The sequence below is a fragment of the Manis javanica genome, chromosome 8 (genome assembly GCF_040802235.1).
Source record: "Manis javanica isolate MJ-LG chromosome 8, MJ_LKY, whole genome shotgun sequence".
NCBI classification, from domain to species: Eukaryota; Metazoa; Chordata; class Mammalia; order Pholidota; family Manidae; genus Manis; species Manis javanica.
The window spans coordinates 113150991-113173160 of NC_133163.1; the positions used below are offsets into that span (position 1 = coordinate 113150991).

Here is a 22170-nt window from a genome sequence, read left to right on the forward strand (position 1 = left end):
AGGGGCCACATGTCCTAATTTTAGGGAAGGTTCCCAGACCCTTATCATGTGAGAACACAAAATTCAATGACATATTCATGATGATACCTCCCATATTAAATGCCAACTTTGTGTGACACATTCTGCTACTACACTGTGATGTGTGTGTGTAAACCTAATCCTCACAAAAATCTTGTGAAATAATTCATATTACTACTCTCTTTACTTCTACTCCTCTCAGTTTATTATGCTGTAATTATACACTCAGTGATGATGCTAGAAAATATTCTAAAAAGGAAATCAACCGTGGGCACCAGAAACCGCAAGCAATCACACTTTCCTTCGGAAACTTCTTCAGGGATTTGATCATTGGTTTGAAGTTACTCAAATAACATGACTGCCACATCCTCTCTGGTGAGAGGCCAGGCAGCAGAAACATTCTCCCTGAGAAGACCAGTCTTATTTCAACAACTTTTATTTCAGGTTCAGTGTCACCCCTTTCTCACTGGTCCCCAAATGCACTGAAGGCCCTGGCTTCTGCCGTCTGGTTAATGGGCACCTGGTCAGGCTTCTCTCGCTTGTCTGCTGCCTCTGTCACCTGGGTTCATTTCCAGCATGTGACCCCTGTCTGTGTGGGTGCTGGGGAGTGGAAAAAGGGACCCTGCTGGACAAACCACTCTGCAGTTAAAGACCTTGGCTGAAACTTGGGAGAGAACCACAAAATAGGATAAATGGTCCAGACATCACATGTCCTTGGGTAAGTAACTTCATCTATTTGAGACTTTTCTTACAGGCTGATGTGGGAATTGTAAAAGAAAATGTATGAGACACTTTCTAGTATAATACCTGGTACACAGTAATGGAGGCAGCATTGCACAGTAAATAAAAAATGGACTCTAGACTTAGTCAGCCCTGGGTTGGAACCCTAGCTCCACCACTTACGTGCTGTGTGTCCTTGGGCAAGATCTCCAATCTTTCTGTGCCTGAGCTTCCTAATCTGTAAAATGGGGAAACAACGCTGCTTACCTAATAGGGTTACTGTGCACACAATCCACACAAAGTGCTTAGCCCAGTGCCATGGTACATGGTAATGGCTCAGTAAGTGTTCATTATTACTGGTATTCTCCCCTCCATAAACCCTTATTCTTATCTCCCTCTATCTTGGGTCTTCAACAGCAGTTAATTTGCAAATATCTCCTGCATAGTCATAAAGAGGAAGGCAGAAGGAAATGTTTAGTATTAAGGAGTCTTTGGGGCATTTATTCAAAGAGGAAAGGGCAAACAAGTTAAATACTACTTACTAACTAGCAGTCTATACCCACTATTATTTCTAAACCAGAAATATTTATTGTTCTTATTAATGATATATGCTTTAAAAATTTTTTAAACAATGCTGTATGGTTAGTCAAAGAAACCTACAACATTAAATTTGGACTTATCCAAGTGAGATCCAAATTTCTGCTAATGATAAAATTTAGCATCTCTGATTAATGGAACCACTTGATCTTATTTTATCTACTGACATGATACAATAAATACGACATAACATTCTAGAGTATTCTTGCCAAAAAAAAAGTTTTTTTCTGACTACAAGCATGATGGAAAAAACTTGCAAACCCAAAATATGGGGCATTATATAGGACAACAAGCCTGGATTCTTCAAAAAAGATCTGGTTTAAAATATTTTTTTCCTTTTAACATAGGGATGACTATTATAGATTAAGTGACTAAGAGACTGAAGAGGCATAACACCAAATGCTATGCATGAACCTTGATTAGATCCTGAATGCTAAAAAGTTCGTTTGGGGGACAACTGGGGGAAATGTGATTAAATTTCTAAGATATAACAATGGTGTTGGTTACATCAGAGAATATTCTTAGGAGATATAGGCTGAAGGGTTTTGGGGTAAAATGTAATGATGTCTACAACTTATTTTCAAATACTTCAACAAAACCCTACCTTCAGCATGCGTGCACGCACGCGCGCGCACACACACACACACAGAGTTAAAAGCAAACATGGCAAAATCTTAATAATCGTTCATCTAGGTTAAGGATATACACAGATTCACTGGATCCCTCCACCCTCAACTTTCTGTAGATTTGAAAATTTAGAAGTAAAAAGCTGGGGAAAAAACAGTAAAAAACACGAAGTTGAGGAGGAGGGTTTACAGACTGGAGAACGACAGCTCTTCACACCAATGCTGTCCTGTTCATTTCCTTAGCCTATATTTGCTTCTTTTGTGCGCATTTTGGCTGTACACTAGTGGCAATGCTGGTAAATTTATGCTGTGAGCACAAGGGTTAAAGGAGAAATCAGAATAAGTTTCTTAATGAACAACTCAGGAACTGGACAAGATGTTTAAAATGTCTTGGCCTCTAGTGACATGAAAGACGCAGGAGTAAACATCACTACTGCACATTACCTGGTGACTTTGGGTCACAGTGCTGCACACATACTGTCTAATTTCACCATGCTATGAACTACCACTTGGCCTGTAAGTAATGTCCTTGAGTGGGCAATCTAAGCAAAAAGAGGTTATACCCATTTTACAGACTAGACTTCTTGTCTATATCAATTAATCATGAATAAATGGAAACCTTAAACTAACTTAAACTTAAGTGTACCTAAAATACACTTGGGAATCAGTGGTTACTAATCTGAGACTTTAGAGCATTCACTTAGTTATTTCAAGCTGAAGGTACACTTTGTCAGACCACCGAACCGCTGCCTAGATGTGCAGTGGAACAAACACTAGTGCGGGTGACTCAAGAGCCGGATTTCAGGACTAGCTCCACCAGCAACGTTCTCTGCGAGCCCATGCGTGACTCTCCAAAACTAGGCTCATAACCTTGGTCCTGTCCACTTCACAATTACTATAGCAGTTAAACACAATGATCTCTAGATAAGTGACTTGAAAAATTATAACAAACCTTATAAATGTAATAAAGTATTAGTATTTTAAACAATAGCAATTTTATACTTTTTAAAGGGATTTTTTAGTATAACTTCACTAAAAAATAACCTTTATTTGTGTATCTGGAATACTGACATTTTGTTGTAATCACTACTAAAATTAACCCCACATTCCTCTGGCTGTATTACATAAAACCAAAGTAATGTCTTAGGATTAACCATGAAAGAGACTAAGGTAAAGTTCTATTGTGAACTTAAGTCCTTAACAGTGGTAACATCCTTTATAGGACTCTCAAAAAATTAAAATTTTTATTCTCATTTTTCAAAATGTTACCATGAGGACATATCAGAGCTATGTGCCAAAGAGAGCAGTACTTCAGCTGATACTCAGTGCTTTAATCCTACATCTCACAACTAACATATCTGGGTAATTCTTTACTTTAGCTTCCCTACATACAAAATGGGAACAATACTGACCTAACGAAACAAGAGCTGTGAACAGTGAAGTTATAAAAAGGGCATGGGGGGTCTGCCCATTGCATAGATTGGAATGGGAGTGACCATGTGCCTCATCAGAGCAAATTCTTCTCATCTCAGAGCTTTGCACTGCCTACTAAGTTTATGTGCCTCCAAGTCACCCAGGTCTGGCTAAGCATGGTTTGCTCATATGATCACTGGGAAGTGAGACAACTCAGAAATATGTGGGCATCTGTTGTGCTAGAAAGGTACTGCTGGTTTGGTTTGCAAAAAGATAGTTTTCATTAGTTGACAAAACTGGGGCTACAATCAGAGGCAGGTGTAATGAGGATCAGCAGAGTTTAACCTATTTACTAGGGAAAGAGCACAGTTGCCTGTCCCCTAAGTGTCAAAGAAGCTGGCAGAACTTACTTTATAGGGAGTAGGGAGAGGGTGCATTTTTTTTAAAGTGCTGCCACTGACTAACTGCTCACTGACTCCATTTCTAGTCCAAAGACAACCCCTCACAGTGGACAAGAGGAAACACTGTCCAGATGAGCATACCTGTGTTCTAGGAACAAAAATCCAGTAAACTGTCCAGATATGACTGATTATGAAGCATTTTCCTTTACAGTTTTTTCTCTAATTACAAAGTAAGCATGTTTATTATAAAAAAATGAGAACATTAAAAAAGACAACATAAAAAATGCAAGTTTCCAGTGATATCCACGTGGAAATGGCTAGTGGGAAATCTGGTATGTGTTGCTTTAGAACATGGGCATGCAAAGTATTTACATGAAAGGACAAATAGTAAATATTTTCAGCTTGGTGGGCTATACAGTCTGTGTTTAAACTACTCATGAAGGCAGTGATAGACAATATGTAAACAAAGGAGTGCACTTGTGTTCTAATAAAACTTTATATACAAAAACAGGCAGAGGGTGGGATTTGGTACACTGGTTGTGTTTGTCCATCCTTACTCTATATTGTTTCTGTTTTTTTCTTCTCAAACCCTAATATGTGTGTGTGTTCTCTTACATATTTTCAGACATACATGAAAATAAATAAGAACAGGGCTAAATTTTACATACTGTTTTACAAGTTATTTTTTTCAAAACACATCTTAGACATTTCCTATAATGCCCAGAGATCTACCTCTACTTTATGGAAATATTACATTTGTTTAGTTAATGCTGAACTGATGAACTTAGTTGTCTCTGACTTCCTGGTATTACAACAAGCAGCAATAAACATTCTAGAATTGCACTGTCCTATAATATAGTAGCTACTAGCTACATGTGGTTACTGAGGACTTAAAATGTTCAAATTGAAGTGTTCTGTAAGTATAAAATACATACAAGATTTCAAAGACTTAGTAAAAAAATAAAATGGTATAAGATCTCAATATTTTCAATATTGGTTACATGTTGAACTATTTTAGATGTACTAGGTTAAATATATCATTAAAATTAGTTCCACCTGTTTCTTTTACTCTTTTTTCTGATTACTAGAAAATCTGAAATTACACATATGATTCATATTTCTTTTAATAGCATTGTTCTAGAATGTATAACTTTAATATCTGTATATTTCTGAGGGATATTTACTGAAATGATTCATTAGATAAACAAGAGCAGATATTTAAGACTTTAAGATATATTGCCAAATTACCCTCCAAAATTCTTATTAGATAGGCTATTATTAAACTTAAAAAGTTTTGACAACTGTGATCAATAAAAAAACAGGCTATGTATATGTTTTTTAAACTGTTAGGTTATATTTTTATCTGGGTTATATAAGCACACTGTATAAAGAAGCAAATATTTCTACAATGACTGTTAGGAAAAACAAGTTTCTTTTCCCCATTCCACCATTTCCCCTTCCTTTATAACTGATTCCTTTGTTTTTTGCCTCCATATCTGGTTTTTTCTTGATAATATGTATCCTGATTCTTCAGTTTTAGACATTACATTCATTTTTTCCAACCTTCTAGTCTCCCATTGTAGTTTATACTGTAATTTGGCTAGATCAATTCTTGGGGTTTACATTACAACTATTAAAAGCTATTTACAGCTGCACCAAGGGGTATGCCATAAAATTTCTTGTTTCCCTTGGAGTTATCTTTTAAAATTTATTTTTACTGAGCTTTTTATATATTAATTGCTAATTACTAATTCTAATCAAACTCATTTCTCTAAACAGCTACTTTCAAGATATTCTGACATATCAATATCCTAGTCATTTCATCATTCTGTTAAAATTGTTCTCAGAGCCTCCTGACCACCTCTGTTTGGGACAGGCTCTCCTCTCTTACTGGTATACAGTTGTCATCCTGGGATTTCCTAATTCTACCTTTATAATGGGAAGTCCCTTTGCTTCTTTTCTGTATTGGATCTCGTTTCATGGATCACATATATTCCTCTTTCCTGGTTTACACTCATTTCATAGCACACATCCTCTTGGGCTTCATAAAAAAGGATGCACAAGGGGAGTGTAGCCAAGATGGCAGCGTGAGTAGAGTAGCGGAAATCTCCTCCCAAAACCACATATAGTTTTGAAAATACAACAAATACAACTCTTCCTAAAAAAGGATGCACAAGAAGTAAAATTTCTGAGACCACAGATCTTCAAAAACATTTTTATTCCATATGCCAACCAGATTGACATTTTGGCTGAATACAGAATTCTACGTAGGAAATAACTTTCCTTTAGAATTTTGAAAGCATTGTTCATTGCCTATTAGCTTCTAGTATTGCTGTTCAGAAATCTGAAGCTCTACTAATCCTTTCTTTGCATGTGACCGTTTTCTTTTTCTGGAAGCTTAAATGACCTTCTCTTTGCCCTCTATGTTCTCAAATTTCACAATGATGTACAGCTTGGTGTGATTCTGCTGGACACTCAGTGGGTCCTTTTGATCCAGAAATAGGAGTTCTGGAAAATTGTTTTTTAAATTATATCCTCCCCTCCACTTTCTCTGCTCTCTCTGGAATTCCCATTATTTAGAAACTAGATATCCTGGACTCTCTCTCCTTAAACCTTACATTGCTATTTCTACTAATCTCATCTTTCTGTCTCTTTGCTCTAATTTTGGGAGACTTCTTCACAATTGTATCTTCCAAACTATTGGGTTTTAAATTTTATTTATGTTTCTAATTTCCAGGAGCTCTTCTTTTTTTTTTTTTTTTGATTGGCTCTTAGAATGTTCCTTTTAAAAAACAGCATCGTGTCCTTGCTTCACGCTACAGTATCCTCTGTCCCTGAGGACATTAGTAATAAGGTTTTCTAGGTTGCTGTTGTTCCTTGGCCTCTATTTTACTAAAGGCTTTCCCTCAGAAGTCTGGTGATCTTTGCCTGCTCGCATTTACAAATGAAAGTAAGTCTGCAAAGTTAACTGGCACTGTGACTTCAGGGATGGGTCTTTTAGGTACGGATCTCACCGCAGAATGAGCTGGCTGGGCATTTCATTAGGGAAACCCTGTTGCCAATATGCTCACGTGTTCTCCTGCTTGAACGGCACGTACCTGGCAATCAGCATTCTGAAGCACTAAGTGAGGAAAGCAGGCAGTCAGGTGTGCATACATTCAGTGAATGTCCCTTTTTTCAGTATAGGACTCCCCACCCAAACGTGACTCTATTCCCTGACCCAGAGACCCTCTCTAGTGCCCTCTTCAAAGAATAAATCTTTGGTCTTCGCTGGGGAGGAGGAGCGCATCTAAGGACCTCAGGCTTCTCAAATAAGACTTTCAACAGATCGTCTGTATTTTAGCATGTGCTCCTCCGTGCCCACCTCCCCCTTACAGAAGGCCTATTTCTGAGTCCTTTGTGGATTCACAGTGTGAATGTGCTCTCAGCTTCCCCTCCACTGGCTCAGGATCCAGTTTTCTTGGGACTCTCAAATCATTTAATAATTGCCCATTTGCTTTCTAGCTTTTAATATTTTGTTTCTGTTACCTCCTTCTGTTTTCTCTATCCTTATATGGATTTTTACCTTTAAAAAAATCCCTTTATTATTCGTGTTGTTTCAGGAGCAGGTAAGAGTAGTGCTCAATCCATTTTTAACCTACGTGTTGCTATGAGGTTTTTACAGGGCCAACGCTGACTCCTAATTTCCTGTAAATAACACTCCATGGATCTTCACTCCACGTAAAATCATATTCTAGAGAATCAAGCCTATCAAGATGCATTTCTACATGTAAAAGGCTTGTCTTTTATAAGAATTTATATTTGGTAGCTCTGGGCTCACCTGTGTGCCCCAACTGGGGGTGTCCCTTACCAGTGTGAGAAAAGTTAAGAGACACAAGATGTTCTTAAGTACTAGAGAGAATAGCGATTCCAAACTGTCCAAATGAAATCAGAAATAATTCTCCAAGACCACTTATTCCAGGGAGCAAAAAGAAATAGTCCAACCTCTTGAGCACCCACTCAAAAATGGCTGACTTAGACCAATTCACATTCTCAGCTACGTGCTAAGATGATATTCTCAGTATGTATCATCACGGAATGAACTAGAGATGAAATCCTCTATCCAAAAAATACTTATTTCAGCTCTTCACAATTCAGACTTGACTCTCACATACTTTTCTATCTTGACATTATTGATGTGGCTTATCATGAGTGGATATAGGATTAGTTAAACTAAAAATAAGTACTGGAAATCATAAAAATATTTCTTAGTCAATGACAACAACCAGAGATCATCTCAACAAGTGACTCATCTAAGTCCAGCGAGGCAGAAAATCAGCAGTTAACTATAGAAGCAGCTCAACCTTGCTGTCAGTTTCCACTGTGAAGGAGCCTGAGTCTCAGAAGCGAGCCGACATTCTGTCAGCCGAGGTGAGAAGGCGAGGAGAAAGCAGGAAGGGCAGTGAGTACCTGCACTGATCCCCCATGGCGGTCTGCAGCCAAGTGAGACGTCAGGTATGAGGCATCGGTCTGCCGGCTGGGCTGGATCCCCCACTCTCCTCGGCGCTCTGACGGTGCAGTCTGCTCAGGCATTAGGAAGCACGGGAGCAAGATAGGGAAGGAAAGGTGAAGCAACGGCGAGCAGCAACACAACCAAGTGCATCAGTGTCCCTGAGGGTTTGGTTTGGATATTAAACTGACAACGGCTGCAAAGCTCTGAGAAAAACGTTAGCTTAGCCGCATTCATTTCAGTCTGGGGAGCCAGTATGCGACCTTCTGCAGCACACTATCCTCGCCCCCCACAGAAAACAATGATCACCAAGGACGACAAAGAGAGAGAAAGAAAAAAATAACTTGGAAAGCTGATGATCACCTTTTAGCTTCCATATTAGTAAAATTTCAGTAGCCACTAAGCAGACCAAATTCAGAATGTTAAAACTGTTGGACAAAGGAACAACCATCCTTACAAATTATTTCACTGATTAAAGATCTGTCTACACGGACAGTAGTCAATACAGAAAATTCTTAGCATTAGGAATCAAAATAATATGCCTTGCCTTCCCCTCCATAGGGAGCCTACCTCTTTCAATATAAATCTCCATAAGACTTTTAAGATAAAATGTGCAGGGGCAGGGGCCGAAATATGCTTTCTTATCTGAAAGAATGAACAAAGTATTTTCTTAAAAGCAGGATCACAGGTCAAGAATATGAAAAAAAAACAGGAGGAAAATAAGGCTATAATGCTTTCCTTGAGTCTGGAGTCAGACAAAGATTTAGATATTAGAATTAGAAAATTTTAGTATTATCAGTTATTTTTTTCTAGAAAGCAAAAAAGTAGATCTTTTCCCAGCAAAAGTAGGGCTTTCAGTTCAAAGCCTTCCTGGCTCTGCTTTCGCCTTGGCTATCATTTAGACTCTCTTCATTCCTTCTTTACCTGTTTTTTAGATCTCAAACTATCCTGATCTTGCTCTTGATGACGCAAAATCATCATACGTGATTTTTGTTCTGACGGATCAGTTTGGATGCCCGTTCCCCTGCGCCAGATGGCCAAGGAGGTGTTAGCAGCGTGCTGCTCAGCTGTAACGGCCCTAAGGTCTATAAAAATGAAAAATGAGGAGCCGGAGAGGCAGCAGTGAGGGATTAGTGAATCAAATTGTAATTGCTGCTGATACAAAAACAGCAGCAGGGGTTGGGATATGATATTGCTGCTCTGCATGAAAACTGGCAAGGATGGTATGAATCTGGGAGCCATTCACAGCTCTAAATGTTGTATTCTATAAAATGGAAAGGAAGCATGGCGAGTTAGTGTGTGGAGGCTCCACATTCACTCTCCTCTTCCTACATGTCACTCACAAGTGGTTTAAAACTTACCTATAAGTCACCAAAAGGCTTTTCTCATTAGAAAGAAAAATCCTCATATGCCAGCTACAACTTCCTCATCTTCTTTATTAATGTCATATGGAGTCACATGGGTAATGGCACTACCGGGCACCCTGGCCAGGCTCTCTGATATTCCTCAGCAATGAGCACATTCTGTCAGGCAGCTATATTAACTTGCTTGCTATAAACTCTTTAAAAATACACACCCCTGCCAATTATTTCTGTCACCAGAGGTTCAGAAGTTTCATCTTCCAAAGTAAGACTATGGTTTATAATATAATCAGAATTATTTCGTAAACTTATTAAGAGTATTCATATCCTCAGAGTACTTAAGCTCCTTTGTTCTAACTACTAGAGATTTAATAAATCTGTTCTGATATTATAACTAGTTAATATCTATTAGTGATAGCTTCTTCAGTTCTCTCTAGGACTTTTTTTATATTTAAGTAGATAGAATATTTAAGCTCTTAATAGAATATTTAAGCTCTTAATTACTTATACAGAACTGTCGTTCTCAACAACTTTGAATGCTTAAAAAGTATCTAGACATTTAGAAGCCATTTCGTATTGTTTGGAGTTCTATTATCCACGTTTTTGCAATTACTTCTCTCATGAATGCTCTCTGTTTTGTGTTTGTTTTAAAGGCAGAGAAAATTGAAAATGGCAAGAAATATATATAAAACACTCATATGCATTTAAGCTTAACAAAACCTTAAGATAGTTGGTCAACTATTATTTCCATTTTTATTGAAATACTTATCAGAAGTCTGGTTTAATGCCACTGTCTGATTTGGAGACCTGGGTACTTGCTTACACTCATTTTAGCTAAATAAAATAATTTGTTGGAAGAATTAAGATTTTTATCTAAATGAGACTATCAAGATATTTTCCAAAGGCTTAAAAGTCACCCTTCATCTCCATCCTCAAAGAACTGTGCTAATTATCTTTTAAAGAGAGAAAAATAAGTTAACTTTCCAGATTGCTTCATAAATGCTTTCACTGTGATAAAGAACACACTGCACCATGCTATTGGCCTTCAGTGCCACTGACAGCAACAAAGCCAAGTGACAGACATGAACATGGGTGGTTGGTTTATTACTTTGGAAATTACTGTTCAGTATAATGCCCAACTCTATGGTGATTATTTTGGCATTTAAGGATTTGGACTGATATGTAGAGGTTGATAGAGTAGAAAGGGTCATTTGTCACTTTTAGATAGCAAATGAGTACCTACAAGCTAAACGAAACCAAGGAATATTGACAACTACGGTATTCTGCTAATGTACATTTCCCTAAAAGATATTCTAAGCAATGTACACAGGGGTTATGATTAGGGATAATCAGCACAGGAGCTAGTTATACTAAGCAAACCAGCCGAGGATATCAGCATGTAAGCCCTCCACTCACAGAAATCACTCATGCACACATCTATCTAAAAGGCCATCAGTCATTCAGCAACATCAATCCTCTGCATTACTTGGAAGGCAAAGGTCCACATGGAGTGTGTACATCCCCAAAGGCAGGAACAGGAATCTCAAGTACTGGAAATTCCTTGGGGGAACGCTTTAAAATCTTCAGTTGTGATTGTATTACCTGTGTGGAAATGCTTGGTTTACTATCCTGTAGACGAATGTAGAAACAAGAAAGCAACAATCCAGCATAGCATTAATCAAAGGCAAAGCTAACACAAAATACTTAGGGGAAAACAGAAGCCTGGCATAAAAAGTCAAAACCACCACCTGTGCCTAGGGCAGAAGAAACAAATCTCGCCTAACAGTCAGTTGATGGGGCTTGATGGACAGACAGTGGGGAGAAAGGCACAAAAGGGCAGGAAAATAGTCTGAAAACAACTCAGACACCACCCCCATGTATGACTTAAAAATTTTATCAAATCCTTTTCGGAGATAAAGCTACTGTTCCTGAAGCAAAAGGCAGGCTGACATCTTTTTTCTGCTGTAGCAAACCAATCACCAAATCCTATTCTTTATGTAAAGTTATTTTGAAAAATTAATTTTGATTGCATTTACAAAGAACTTTATCCACTTTGCTTCATGGCTCCCAAAATCCTTTAAAGGTTACCATCTGTACAGAACATTTTGGCCCCCTATGTCAGTTTTCTAGGCTCATTATATAATTATAGTCTTCAACTATAATTAACAAGAATAAAGACTGAAGAGTTCCAAAAGGTTTGCAATAAATACACTACATTACATTCTTACCACACTTCCAAGATAAAAGAAAAAAAGTTTTTTTATGTAGTTGGGGTAAGATAGAGAAAGAAAAAATAGGGTGGGAAGAATGGTAAAAGAAGTATCTTAAGATATTTTGAGGAGTACATCAGAACTCAGACATGAACTGAGAAAAAGCTGGCAAAGTTACTGAAGTGTATACTTTCACAAAATTAAAACTTCCTTCTATTAAGTTCATGAACTAGAATCACTTTTCTTATGTCAGACAGGAGTTATTCTATGTAACCTGTCACGTGTACAGTGACTTCCTGTATTCTACAAACCTGACCAAACATCAGGAACATCTGAAAACTGCTGTACAACCTTGAAGGGATTATTCCCAAACTCAGTACTATGCAGGCCCACACAGAGAGTACTATCCATTCTGTGAGGTTCTGAGAAAAACCACAGGAACCATCCTAGAGGTTTGAAACTCTCTACTCAAAGCCCTATTCTTACTCAAAATGGTATAGGGAATTTCTCTAGGTAGGATTCCTACAAGCAGGCATCTCAAAACATAGGGTGTCTGCTGAAATACAAAATATTGAAGAATGTATACAGACAGAAGAAAATTTTTAATATGGAATAGCGAATTAAGAGCAGAGGTGAGCAGCAGTGACTAGCTATTAGAATGGGAGAAGCTAAGAAAAGGACTGTGTTTCAGTTTTGCACTTGCTTTTTTCAATGTCTCCCCTGGAGTTAAGATCCCAGATGCAAGGGGCAGCCCCATTCTGCACTGAGCTCTCTGTGGGAGGGTGGCAGAGCAAGTGGGCAATCTCTACATCTGAGCTCCTGCTAGACAACAGACAGCAAATTAGGAGACTACACACAGGTCAAAAGGAGGCAAATTATCTCTGAGCAAACTCATCTGCGCCTTCCACTAGCAAAATCTGACCCTTGCTGAAAATGAAGCAGTATTCTGTAAAAGGAAGGGAATGTAGATTTTGTTTTATTAAGGCTATTGGACTTTTTAAGTTTTGTTTATTTCTTGTGTGTTTATAGGTACTGAGTGAGTTTAAATATGATTCTTATTGAAGGGATGAGGGATCAGTTTTACTGACCTTTCATTCTTATTTTCCTGCCTAATCAAACTGGAATATTTGTAAGTGAACAGTCACTTAGTAGAAGATTACAAAGAATAAAACCATTTCCTTTAAACATATACTATGGTTATAAAAACAAATAAGTAGTATTTTGGGATTCGGTATTATCAGGGGTAGGATACCATGTCTGGTAGAGTTTAATAGTTCTTGATGGGTGGTATGACTTTGCAACCTGAGAACAGATCTGTTCTCCCTAACCTTCTAGGCCCACAGCAAACCTATCAAATAAAAGGGATCAATGGGAGGAAAAGGAAACTATCAAAACTGCTGCTGAACCATGGTCTGTGTGGCATTTACCTGAGTAAGGACCGTCACAAGCTAAGATTTAATGCTGTGACAGCAGGAAGCGTGTTGCTGTGTGCACATCCTCGTCAATGAAATATTCCATATTTAATGTGTTGAACAAACACAATGAATACAACCTTTGACAATACAATCTACTGCACTCCAATATTAGATCTCTGGATACTGGCAGGACTTAACTTCCTGATCAAATTTGATCAGAGAATGCAAGGAAAGCTTCACCAGGTAGAAACAGGCAAGACTATCAAAGTTTTCATCCCTTCCTTGTGGAGGGTGATGCAGAATACTTTAGAGCGGAACCAGAGCAATGGCCAAATTTACCATTTTTTGAACTGGGAAAGACAAATACCAAGGGTAAAATTATGGAAGAGCCTAATCCACTGGTATCTTTCTTGAATATCTGTTTAGAAAGTTTTTAGGAATATTTATTCAAAATCTTTTTCAAAATAACTTTCAATAATTACAGTTCTCTAGTTGAATAAAATAATGTTAAAAAAATTGTTCTTAAGCAACTGGCATTAAAATAATTTGAGAAGATAATTAAATGTAGGTGAATTTAAATGCAGTTCTTTGGGAACTATATTCGGGATCTATAACTGCATCTAGGCACCAAACAGTACTCAATTCAGTATACCTACAATCTGGACTAGCAAACTAAATTTTCCCTGAAAATTCTCATCATGATGGAGGAGAACAACTGCCTAAACTTCCTTTGCAGCAAGAGCTTGCTGTTTCTCTAACACCCTTCCTTTGAGCAGACCATCCAGCACTACTCTGACTGCCAAATGAGGCAGAATGGCTCTTTGTAGAAACAGAAAAAAGGTAGGGAGAAAGTTTAAAAGTTATTTTTTCATTAAAGGTTAAATTTTAAAAAACTGTATTTTAAACAAACATCTGATTTCACCTATCCTCCTCATCTGATATATTCATTACTGATTCAAACAACTACTTATCAAGTGCCTATTATTCCAGATGTTGTTTTAGGTGTTAGGAATACAGTAGTGAAGACAAAAATCTCTGCCCTTAACAAGCCTTACATTTGAGAAAGCTGAGGCCTTAAAGAGGTTAAATGTCCAATAGCCAAAGTCTTGGGAAAAGCTAAAACCAAGTTCTGAGCTCCTCTTCTACCTCATCCTACAAAAAAAGGCTGTTAATCCCGAAGCTCACTCCTCTATCACACAACTGATGGGCAGATTAACCCAGGATAAGGGCTCTTCAGGAATTATCATCAATATTACCTCCATGCCTTGACTTCCTGAGAGAAATCAAAATCTCTCTGATTTTGAGAGCCATCTCTGCTGTTACACAGCCCTGAGGCATGCTAGAATGCCATGCCATACCTGAGCAATGGCCAGACCTTCATCTTTAATTTCAGTATACAAACTTAAGCAGATGTATGTAGAAAAAGATAAGATGTATCTTTCACATGTACATCTGTAAGATAATAAGTATTTTTCACTTCAGCTGGAATATGCTACCAGTATTTAAAACTCAAGCTGCCTAAATTCAAACTCCAAATAAGTTTCTTCTCCAACTTTCCCATTTCTAGTAACAGTACCACCTGACTCTTAATTATCCAGGCTTTAGAAATCTCAGCAACAACTCTGATTCATCTTTCTCCTTCAAACTTGACATACATGTGGTCTGCTAATTCTGGCAGATTATATCCCCATGTCATTTTCAAGTCTATTTCATATTCACCACTTTAGCCTATCTAGGGGAATTCACTGTCTTCTTTTTGGTCTCCACACTGACAGCCAGGCTCTTACCAACTTCTGTGCAGAAAGATTTCTAAAGCAAAGTTTTGATCATACCACCCTTCTGATCAAATACCTTCAGTACCTGTTCCCTACTGAAATTAAGTAGCATCTCTCCAGCTTAACATTGCAGGAGCTGGCTGGAATGGCTCCAACCCACTTTCTTAGCCTTGTCTCCTTTATTCATACCATGTATTTTAGCAAAATGGAACTAGATAATTTGTTGTAGCTCATATTTCCTTTTTTTTGTAGAAGGCATCTTTTTTCCCCCCACTTAATCCTTCTAAGAGCATTTCCAGTGCAGCTTCATTTGTGAAATTCTTTGCTATGGTCAGACTAGATGAAATGTGTCCTTCTTCCAATCCCTGATAACAGCTTGCCACTTGTGATGCTTAGCTGTTCTGCCTTGTTACAGTTTTCTGGCTACTTAGCTTATCTACTTGTACTTTCTTTGAGGACAAGGGCTCCCTACTTATCTTGTATCCCCTGAACATACTTTCACACAGCAGGTGCTCAGCTAGATTTACTGAGTCAAAATTGTTAAAAAAAGGTTAGCTGTCCCTGAAGGAAAGGTAAACCTTTCAATCACTCCCAAGGTGAGATTTTACTTTCCTTTTTTGCTGATTTCAAAACTTGAATTAGTCTAAAAAACATCATACTGCTTTCAATTCCTAGAGTCACAAAAGGGACATATTTGGCTATAATTTTTCTTTAAAAAAAAAAAGCATAAAACACAACTCTGAAGATGGAACAGAAGCAGTGAGACCACAGACTGCTGAACACACACCAGAAATCCATTTACCCACAGTGCACAGTGCAGAAAGAATTCTACCCAGCAAGAATTCAGAATCCTGCTCAGAAGGAGGTATAAAATTTGTATTAATGTGGGGAATCTCAATCACTCAGCAGCCATAGGATACTAAAAACCCTAAAAGAAGAAAAAAAAATCAGAGAGATTTTCAAGATTCAACTCTTCAGAAGCAGCTTATTACCTTGCAGATGAGATTTCCTAACTACTTGAATGACCCTTTGCTTAAAAGGATGCTGATGCTCACGGTACTTTCCCTCAGATACTAGTTATGACCTCATTTTTTACCCTGGCAACCCAGGTTTTAAACTGTCTCTTTTTCTCACACTTTTAAAATCCATCCAAAACAGCAGCATTGATCACTGAAGCAGAAAAGACAAAGGAACTTAAGGAAACACATTTTAATTTTGAAAATACTCTAAAAATATGACAGCACAGATAATGACTTCACTGACTAAATTATTGTTTTTTCCATACCTTCTCTACCTAAAAGCATCTTTTTCATAAGGTAATATAACTTCATTATAGAATAAGTTTGGAAAAATATTAGTCAAAACACTACCCCAGTTCCAACACTACTACTGTTAATATTTTGGCATATCTCCTCCCATTTATTTTCTTGTTTTCCCTTCCCCTGAGGGGGAAATCATGAAGTATTTCTAACCTTGTATTCTGATTTTTTCACTATGTAAACCATAAACATTTTCAGGCTGTTATGAGTTTTCCTAAATATTTTTAAGTGGTTACATAATATCCCACTTAATAAACCCATTATAATTCACTTTATTATAACCCAGTTTATCTGATAAAGGATATGAACTAGATCCATAATCATTCCCTTATAACTGGGTAAGGATCATTTCTAACTTTGCAACAAATGATACTGGGACATAACTTACTCTGCATCTTGGGATTATGACTTACTCCAGGAAGTCAGATTATTGTATCAGAGAGGACAGTAACTTTATCAAATTACTTTCTACAGAATTTGTTAACAATTTGCAAAGTTATGGGCAATGTATGAAACTGTCAGTTTAACTGCACTCAACTACATTTTTAAAAAGGCAGGTAGGAAAAAAGAGAAAAAAAAGCAGATAGGAGAGAACATTTACAGAAGACAACAGAAGTCAGTCAAATAATAATTCTTAGCCATTCTTTGATTAAAGCATGTAACTAAGGACTCAATTAATGTACACAGTTTGCTAAACCCCATCTTGTGTCTACCTACTCTCTCTTTTATCTACTCTATAAAACATAGATTTCCTCCCTTAACACGTTTTTTTCTTACCCACCAAGTCACATACTTTGCCAAGAGTATATACTGTCTATATTTGTCTATGTGCTTCACTGTACATGCATGTGTATGCACTTCTATCAACTATTTTTAACCCATGTACTTTCACATGTACATCTGTAAGATAATAAGTATTTTGCATTTTATTGTAAAAATGTCTGCACATATGAAAAAAATGAGGTCAGGGGAAACAAGCTAATTTGATGGGTGATAATTATTATATGTGTGTGTATATATATATATATATATAGCTGTTCATTATCGTTTGCTTATTTATCTACTGGGGTCCTCATTTTTTTCTCAGCTATATATATATGATATAAAAATAAAATTTTCATATTTACTTCCCAGTTACTCCTTTTTTAAAATGTCAAATTTGTTGATCTTTGTGTATGTGTCTGCTACCCCTGTCTTTAGGTTGAGAGAAGCCTCTCAGCTAGACCATTAGTTTCTTAAACCATGAAAACTGAAGGACGGCCGACCTGGCCTTCTCTGGAGGGGCTAAAGCAAAGCTGAGTCTTCACTGAATGTCCACCTCAATTGTGGCAGCTCTAGAATTAATCTGAGTACACGGACAAAGGTCGGGTGGAGGTGCCAGGCATGCCTGGGTCAGCTGAAAATCCAAATTACCTACCCTTCTTAATCAGCAAGGAAAAACTAGCACTGGCAAGAGCTCTACCATGGACTGCAGATGGGATGCCCTGCAGGCCCTCTGGACCTGTGGCAGGCTGCCCGTTTCAGACAACACAGGCTGACAGGCCAGATTCTCTAGAGTGGATGCTTCAGGGAAGGCGCCCAGCCACATCCCAGCGCCGTTACACAGCCCCGAGGCATGCTAGAATGCCATGCCACACCTGAGCAATGGCCAGACCTTCATCTTTAATTTCAGTATACAAACTTAATCAGAGAAGCTGAAGAATTTGGGTTTGAATATTAGCCACAAAGAAGGGGAATGCCTGAAACAATGAAGGCCCGACATATACCTGATTCCGTAGAGGCTGTTGTTGTGATGGCCGGTCCCTGTGTGTGTGGCTTTCCCGAGTTATTGCAGATGCACCAGAATCTACATGAACCGACCCTACTGGGGTAGGCTGAGAAAACAGAACGAAAAGTCAAATGGGGAAAACAGGTCCAATTTAACTCCTCTGCAAAGGAAAGCGTCATTCTAACTCTCACAGTATAGTAGTAGTTTTATTCTCAGCCGGCAAGGACAGGCTCAAGTCCTCTTGCCCTCTCAAGTGTGCTTATCTGCAAAAAGGCAGGCAGTCTGGCCATCAGAGTTCCCTGGAGGGGAACTCACCTTGGAAAATAGAAAGGCTTCCTACCTAGCACACTCTCAGGCCCTGTGAACCCCCCGCCAGGGGAGCAAGTTCAAGTTTCCTATGGTGCTGGGTTCCACTCCTACAAAGTCAAGCACCTTAACTGCTCATTGGAGCACCAGTTTTGGATCATTCAAATGAAACTTTTTAAAAACTGGCTTAAGTTCGATATCCTAGGACATACTGGCCAGAACCTTAAAAATATATAAAGGAATGGCTCCTCCTTCCTAACTCCAGTATGAGTAACCTACGGCATCATCCCCAAAAAGTCAGTGAATGTAAAGTTTATAGCCAAAAGAATGTTTTTTTCCCATACAATTTAAGCAGAAAGTCTGGCAAATAAAGGGGTGAGATAGTGCTGATCTGAGGTGAGGATGTAGAAAAAAAGATACTTACAATAGGCCTCCCAACCCAATCGTAGGCATAGTCAAAGGTGTAGCCTTTCCTTTCAAAGAGATCTGTGAAGAGGGTCCTTAAATACTCATAGTCAGGTTTTTCAAAGAAGTCTAATCGCCTGACGTATCGTAGGTAGGTTGCCATCTCCTCTGTCAGGAAAGAGGTGAAAGGCCAGGCTCATTAGCTGAATGCTTCCCATGGCGAGCAGCAGTGGGCCAAATGAGGAATATTTGTATAGCTTATAAGACACTAGTGTTTTCTTTTTCTTTTTTTTTTTAAATTTTGGTATCATTAATCTACAATTACATGAAGAACATTATGTTTACTAGGCTCCTCCCTTCACCAAGTCCACCCCACATACCCTTTCACGGTCACTGTCCATCTGCGTAGTAAGATGCTGTAAAATCACTACTTGTCTTCTCTGTGTTGCACAGCCCTCCCCGTGCCCCCCACACGCTATACATGCTAATCGTAATGCCCCCTTTCTTTTTCCCCGCCCTTATCCCTCCCTTCCCACCCATCCTCCCCAGTCCCTTTCCCTTTGGTAACTGTGAGTCCATTCTTGGGTTCTGTGATTCTGCTGCTGCTTTGTTCCTTCAGTTTTCCTTTGTTCTTATACTACACATATGAGTGAAATCATTTGGTACTTGTCTTTCTCTGCCTGGCTTATTTCACTGAGCATAATACCCTCTAGCTCCATCCATGTTGTTGCAAATGGTAGGATCTGTTTTTTTCTTATGGCTGAATAATATTCCATTGTGCATATGTACCACATCTTCTTTATCCATTATCTACTGATGGACATTTAGGTTGCTTCCATTTCTTGGCTATTGTAAATAGTGCTGCGATAAACATAGGGGTGCATCTGTCTTTTTCAAACTGGACTGCTGCATTCTTAGGGTAAATTCCTAGAAGTGGAATTCCTGGGTCAAATGGTATTTCTATTTTGAGCATTCTGAGGAACCTCCATACTGCTTTCCACAATGGTTGAACTAATTTACATTCCCACCAGCAGTGTAGGAGGGTTCGCCTTTCTCCACAACTTTGCCAACATTTGTTGTTGTTTGTCTTTTCGATGATGGCGATCCTTACTGGTGTGAGGTGATATCTTATTGTGGTTTTAATTTGCATTTCTCTGATGATTAGTGATGTGGAGCATCTTTTCATGTGCCTGCTGGCCATCTGGATTTCTTCTTTAGAGAACTGTCTGTTCAGCTCCTCTGCCCATTTTTTAATTGGATTATTTGCTTTTTGTTTGTTGAGGTGTGTGAGCTCTTTATGTATTTTGGATGTCAACCCTTTATCGGATCTGTCATTTATGAATATGTTCTCCCATACTATAGGATACCTTTTTGTTCTATTGATGGTGTCCTTTGCTGTACAGAAGCTTTTTAGCTTGATATAGTCCCACTTGTTCATTTTTGCCTTTGTTTCCCTTGCCCGGGGAGATATGTTCATGAAGAAGTCACTCATGTTTACATCCATGAGATTTTTGCCTATGTTATTTTCTAAGAGTTTTATGGTTTCATGACTTACATTCAGGTCTTTGATCCATTTTGAATTTACTTCTGTGTATGGGGTTAGACAATGGTCTGGTTTCATTCTCTTACATGTAGCTATCCAGTTTTGCCAGCACCATCTGTTGAAGAGACTGTCATTTCCCCATTGTATGTCCATGGCTCCTTTATCGTATATTAATTGGCCATATATGTTTGGGCTAATGTCTGGAGTCTCTATTCTGTTCCACTGGTCTGTGGCTCTGTTCTTGTGCCAGTACCAAATTGTCTTCATTACTCACTGGTGTTTTCTTTATGGACCAAATGAAAGTGGTAAAACCTATCTTGGTCCAAGTAGCAATAGAAGAAAATGTAAATGTTCTGGAGAGCACTCTGATCTAGAGATACCAAGTCATGGTCTCCACCTACTTCCAAGCTTTAGTCACATTGGTTCAAATGCCCTTTTAGCATCCTACCTGGGAAGTTTTCACAGAGAGCTTCAATGGGAGTATTCCTTTTGGTGTCACCGATTTTTTGATATCTCTCTTTTAAAGTATCAGCCTGTAGAGAAAAAGAATGGTACTTGGAAACAGGGGCTAAGTATGGGAGGTCCAATATGTTTGAGGACACAATGGTTGTTTCACTCAAACTGGCAGGATTTGTTAGACAGTCTCAACTTTTTCTTCCTCTCTAACACTAACAAATAATGAATGTAGTAGAGATTATGTATTTAGGTAAGGACAAAATACCTGCTCCATTTCAGACAGTTTTACTTGCAAATATATTTAGCAGTCTAAGATAAACACCATCAAATGTAATGAGGCGAGTGGCTAGGGAAAGGAAAAAAAATCATGGCAACAATGTTTTGAGAATTGCAGAAGCTTAGTTATCTCCCTTGGCCACCAGGATTCAAGTTCAAAAGTGATTCTGACTTCTCTTTCTTAGATCAGCTCTGTGATAAAATTAAAAAATTGCTCATCCAAGTCGGGGGAGATAGATGGCTCTACAGCACATTTATTATGAAGTTGAATAGAAAAAAAAAGAATAAGAAGTAGGAAAAAATGCTTTCCCAATGTGCTTTCAGAGGGAAAAATGTTATCTATGATACAGGCATGGCTAATGGACAGGTCTGATATGCCAGTGGCTCAAAGCAGTCAATGCTGGTTGGCTCAGAACTGTAGATTAAGAACTCTGGGAGCCTCGACCAACAATGTGGTCTCAAGGGATTCTTGTGAGACTCCAAGCCCACTGCATTCAGCTTTAAGCAACAATGTTCTAAAATAAGTTGGAGAAATTTTAGATCTACAGCTACCACTGAAATGACTCAGGGACCATGAAAAAGTTTCAGGCAATTAATAACACACACATGCACTGTGTGGCTATGTAATGAACAAACAGGATTTGAAACTCTATTTGACAGTTGTCAACACCAATGAGAAGAAATCTATGACAAGGAGAGACCACGAAGAAGTTAGGGGAGCAATTGAAGGGAAAATAAGTAAAACCTTACCAAAGGGAAGAGGTAGAAGCTTTACTCTTCAGGATGATGTTCTAGAAAGCATGGAGGGAGGGAGGGGGTGCAGGAGTACCCAGGAAACTGATTAAGTTTCTTTCCACACAAATATGTTGAAATAAACTACAACTCAAAAATATGCCCTGCATTTAATTATCTAATGGGGCCTCGCATAGGTGAGAAGCTCACCACTTCCTTGTCGAATAGCCAGAAGCACAGAATAATTACAATGGTTAGAATTTGTAGTTAACTTTGACAGAAAGGCACTGTACTGATACCTGCCTAAGGAAGGCTATTTAAACTACATGTTTTCACAAGG

The 22170-nt window shown here is 38.3% G+C and overlaps 1 protein-coding gene across 6 annotated transcripts in view; it reads right to left on the bottom strand.

The window, feature by feature from the left end:
* Positions 1-22170, bottom strand: part of CSNK1G1 (casein kinase 1 gamma 1) — a 304324-nt gene that overhangs the window by 13281 nt on the left and 268873 nt on the right. For 4 of the 6 annotated variants that reach the window (XM_073211959.1, XM_073211957.1, XM_073211958.1 and 1 more), the window contains 4 exons: positions 20815-20899; positions 18843-18991; positions 18111-18218; positions 8225-8335 (listed from right to left, as the gene is read on the bottom strand). In XM_073211959.1, coding sequence (XP_073068060.1) covers positions 8225-8335; positions 18111-18218; positions 18843-18991; positions 20815-20899 — 453 coding nt within the window. The remainder of the gene's footprint in view (positions 1-8224; positions 8336-18110; positions 18219-18842; positions 18992-20814; positions 20900-22170) is intronic. The other 2 variants (XM_073211961.1, XM_073211960.1) reach the window with 1 other exon arrangement.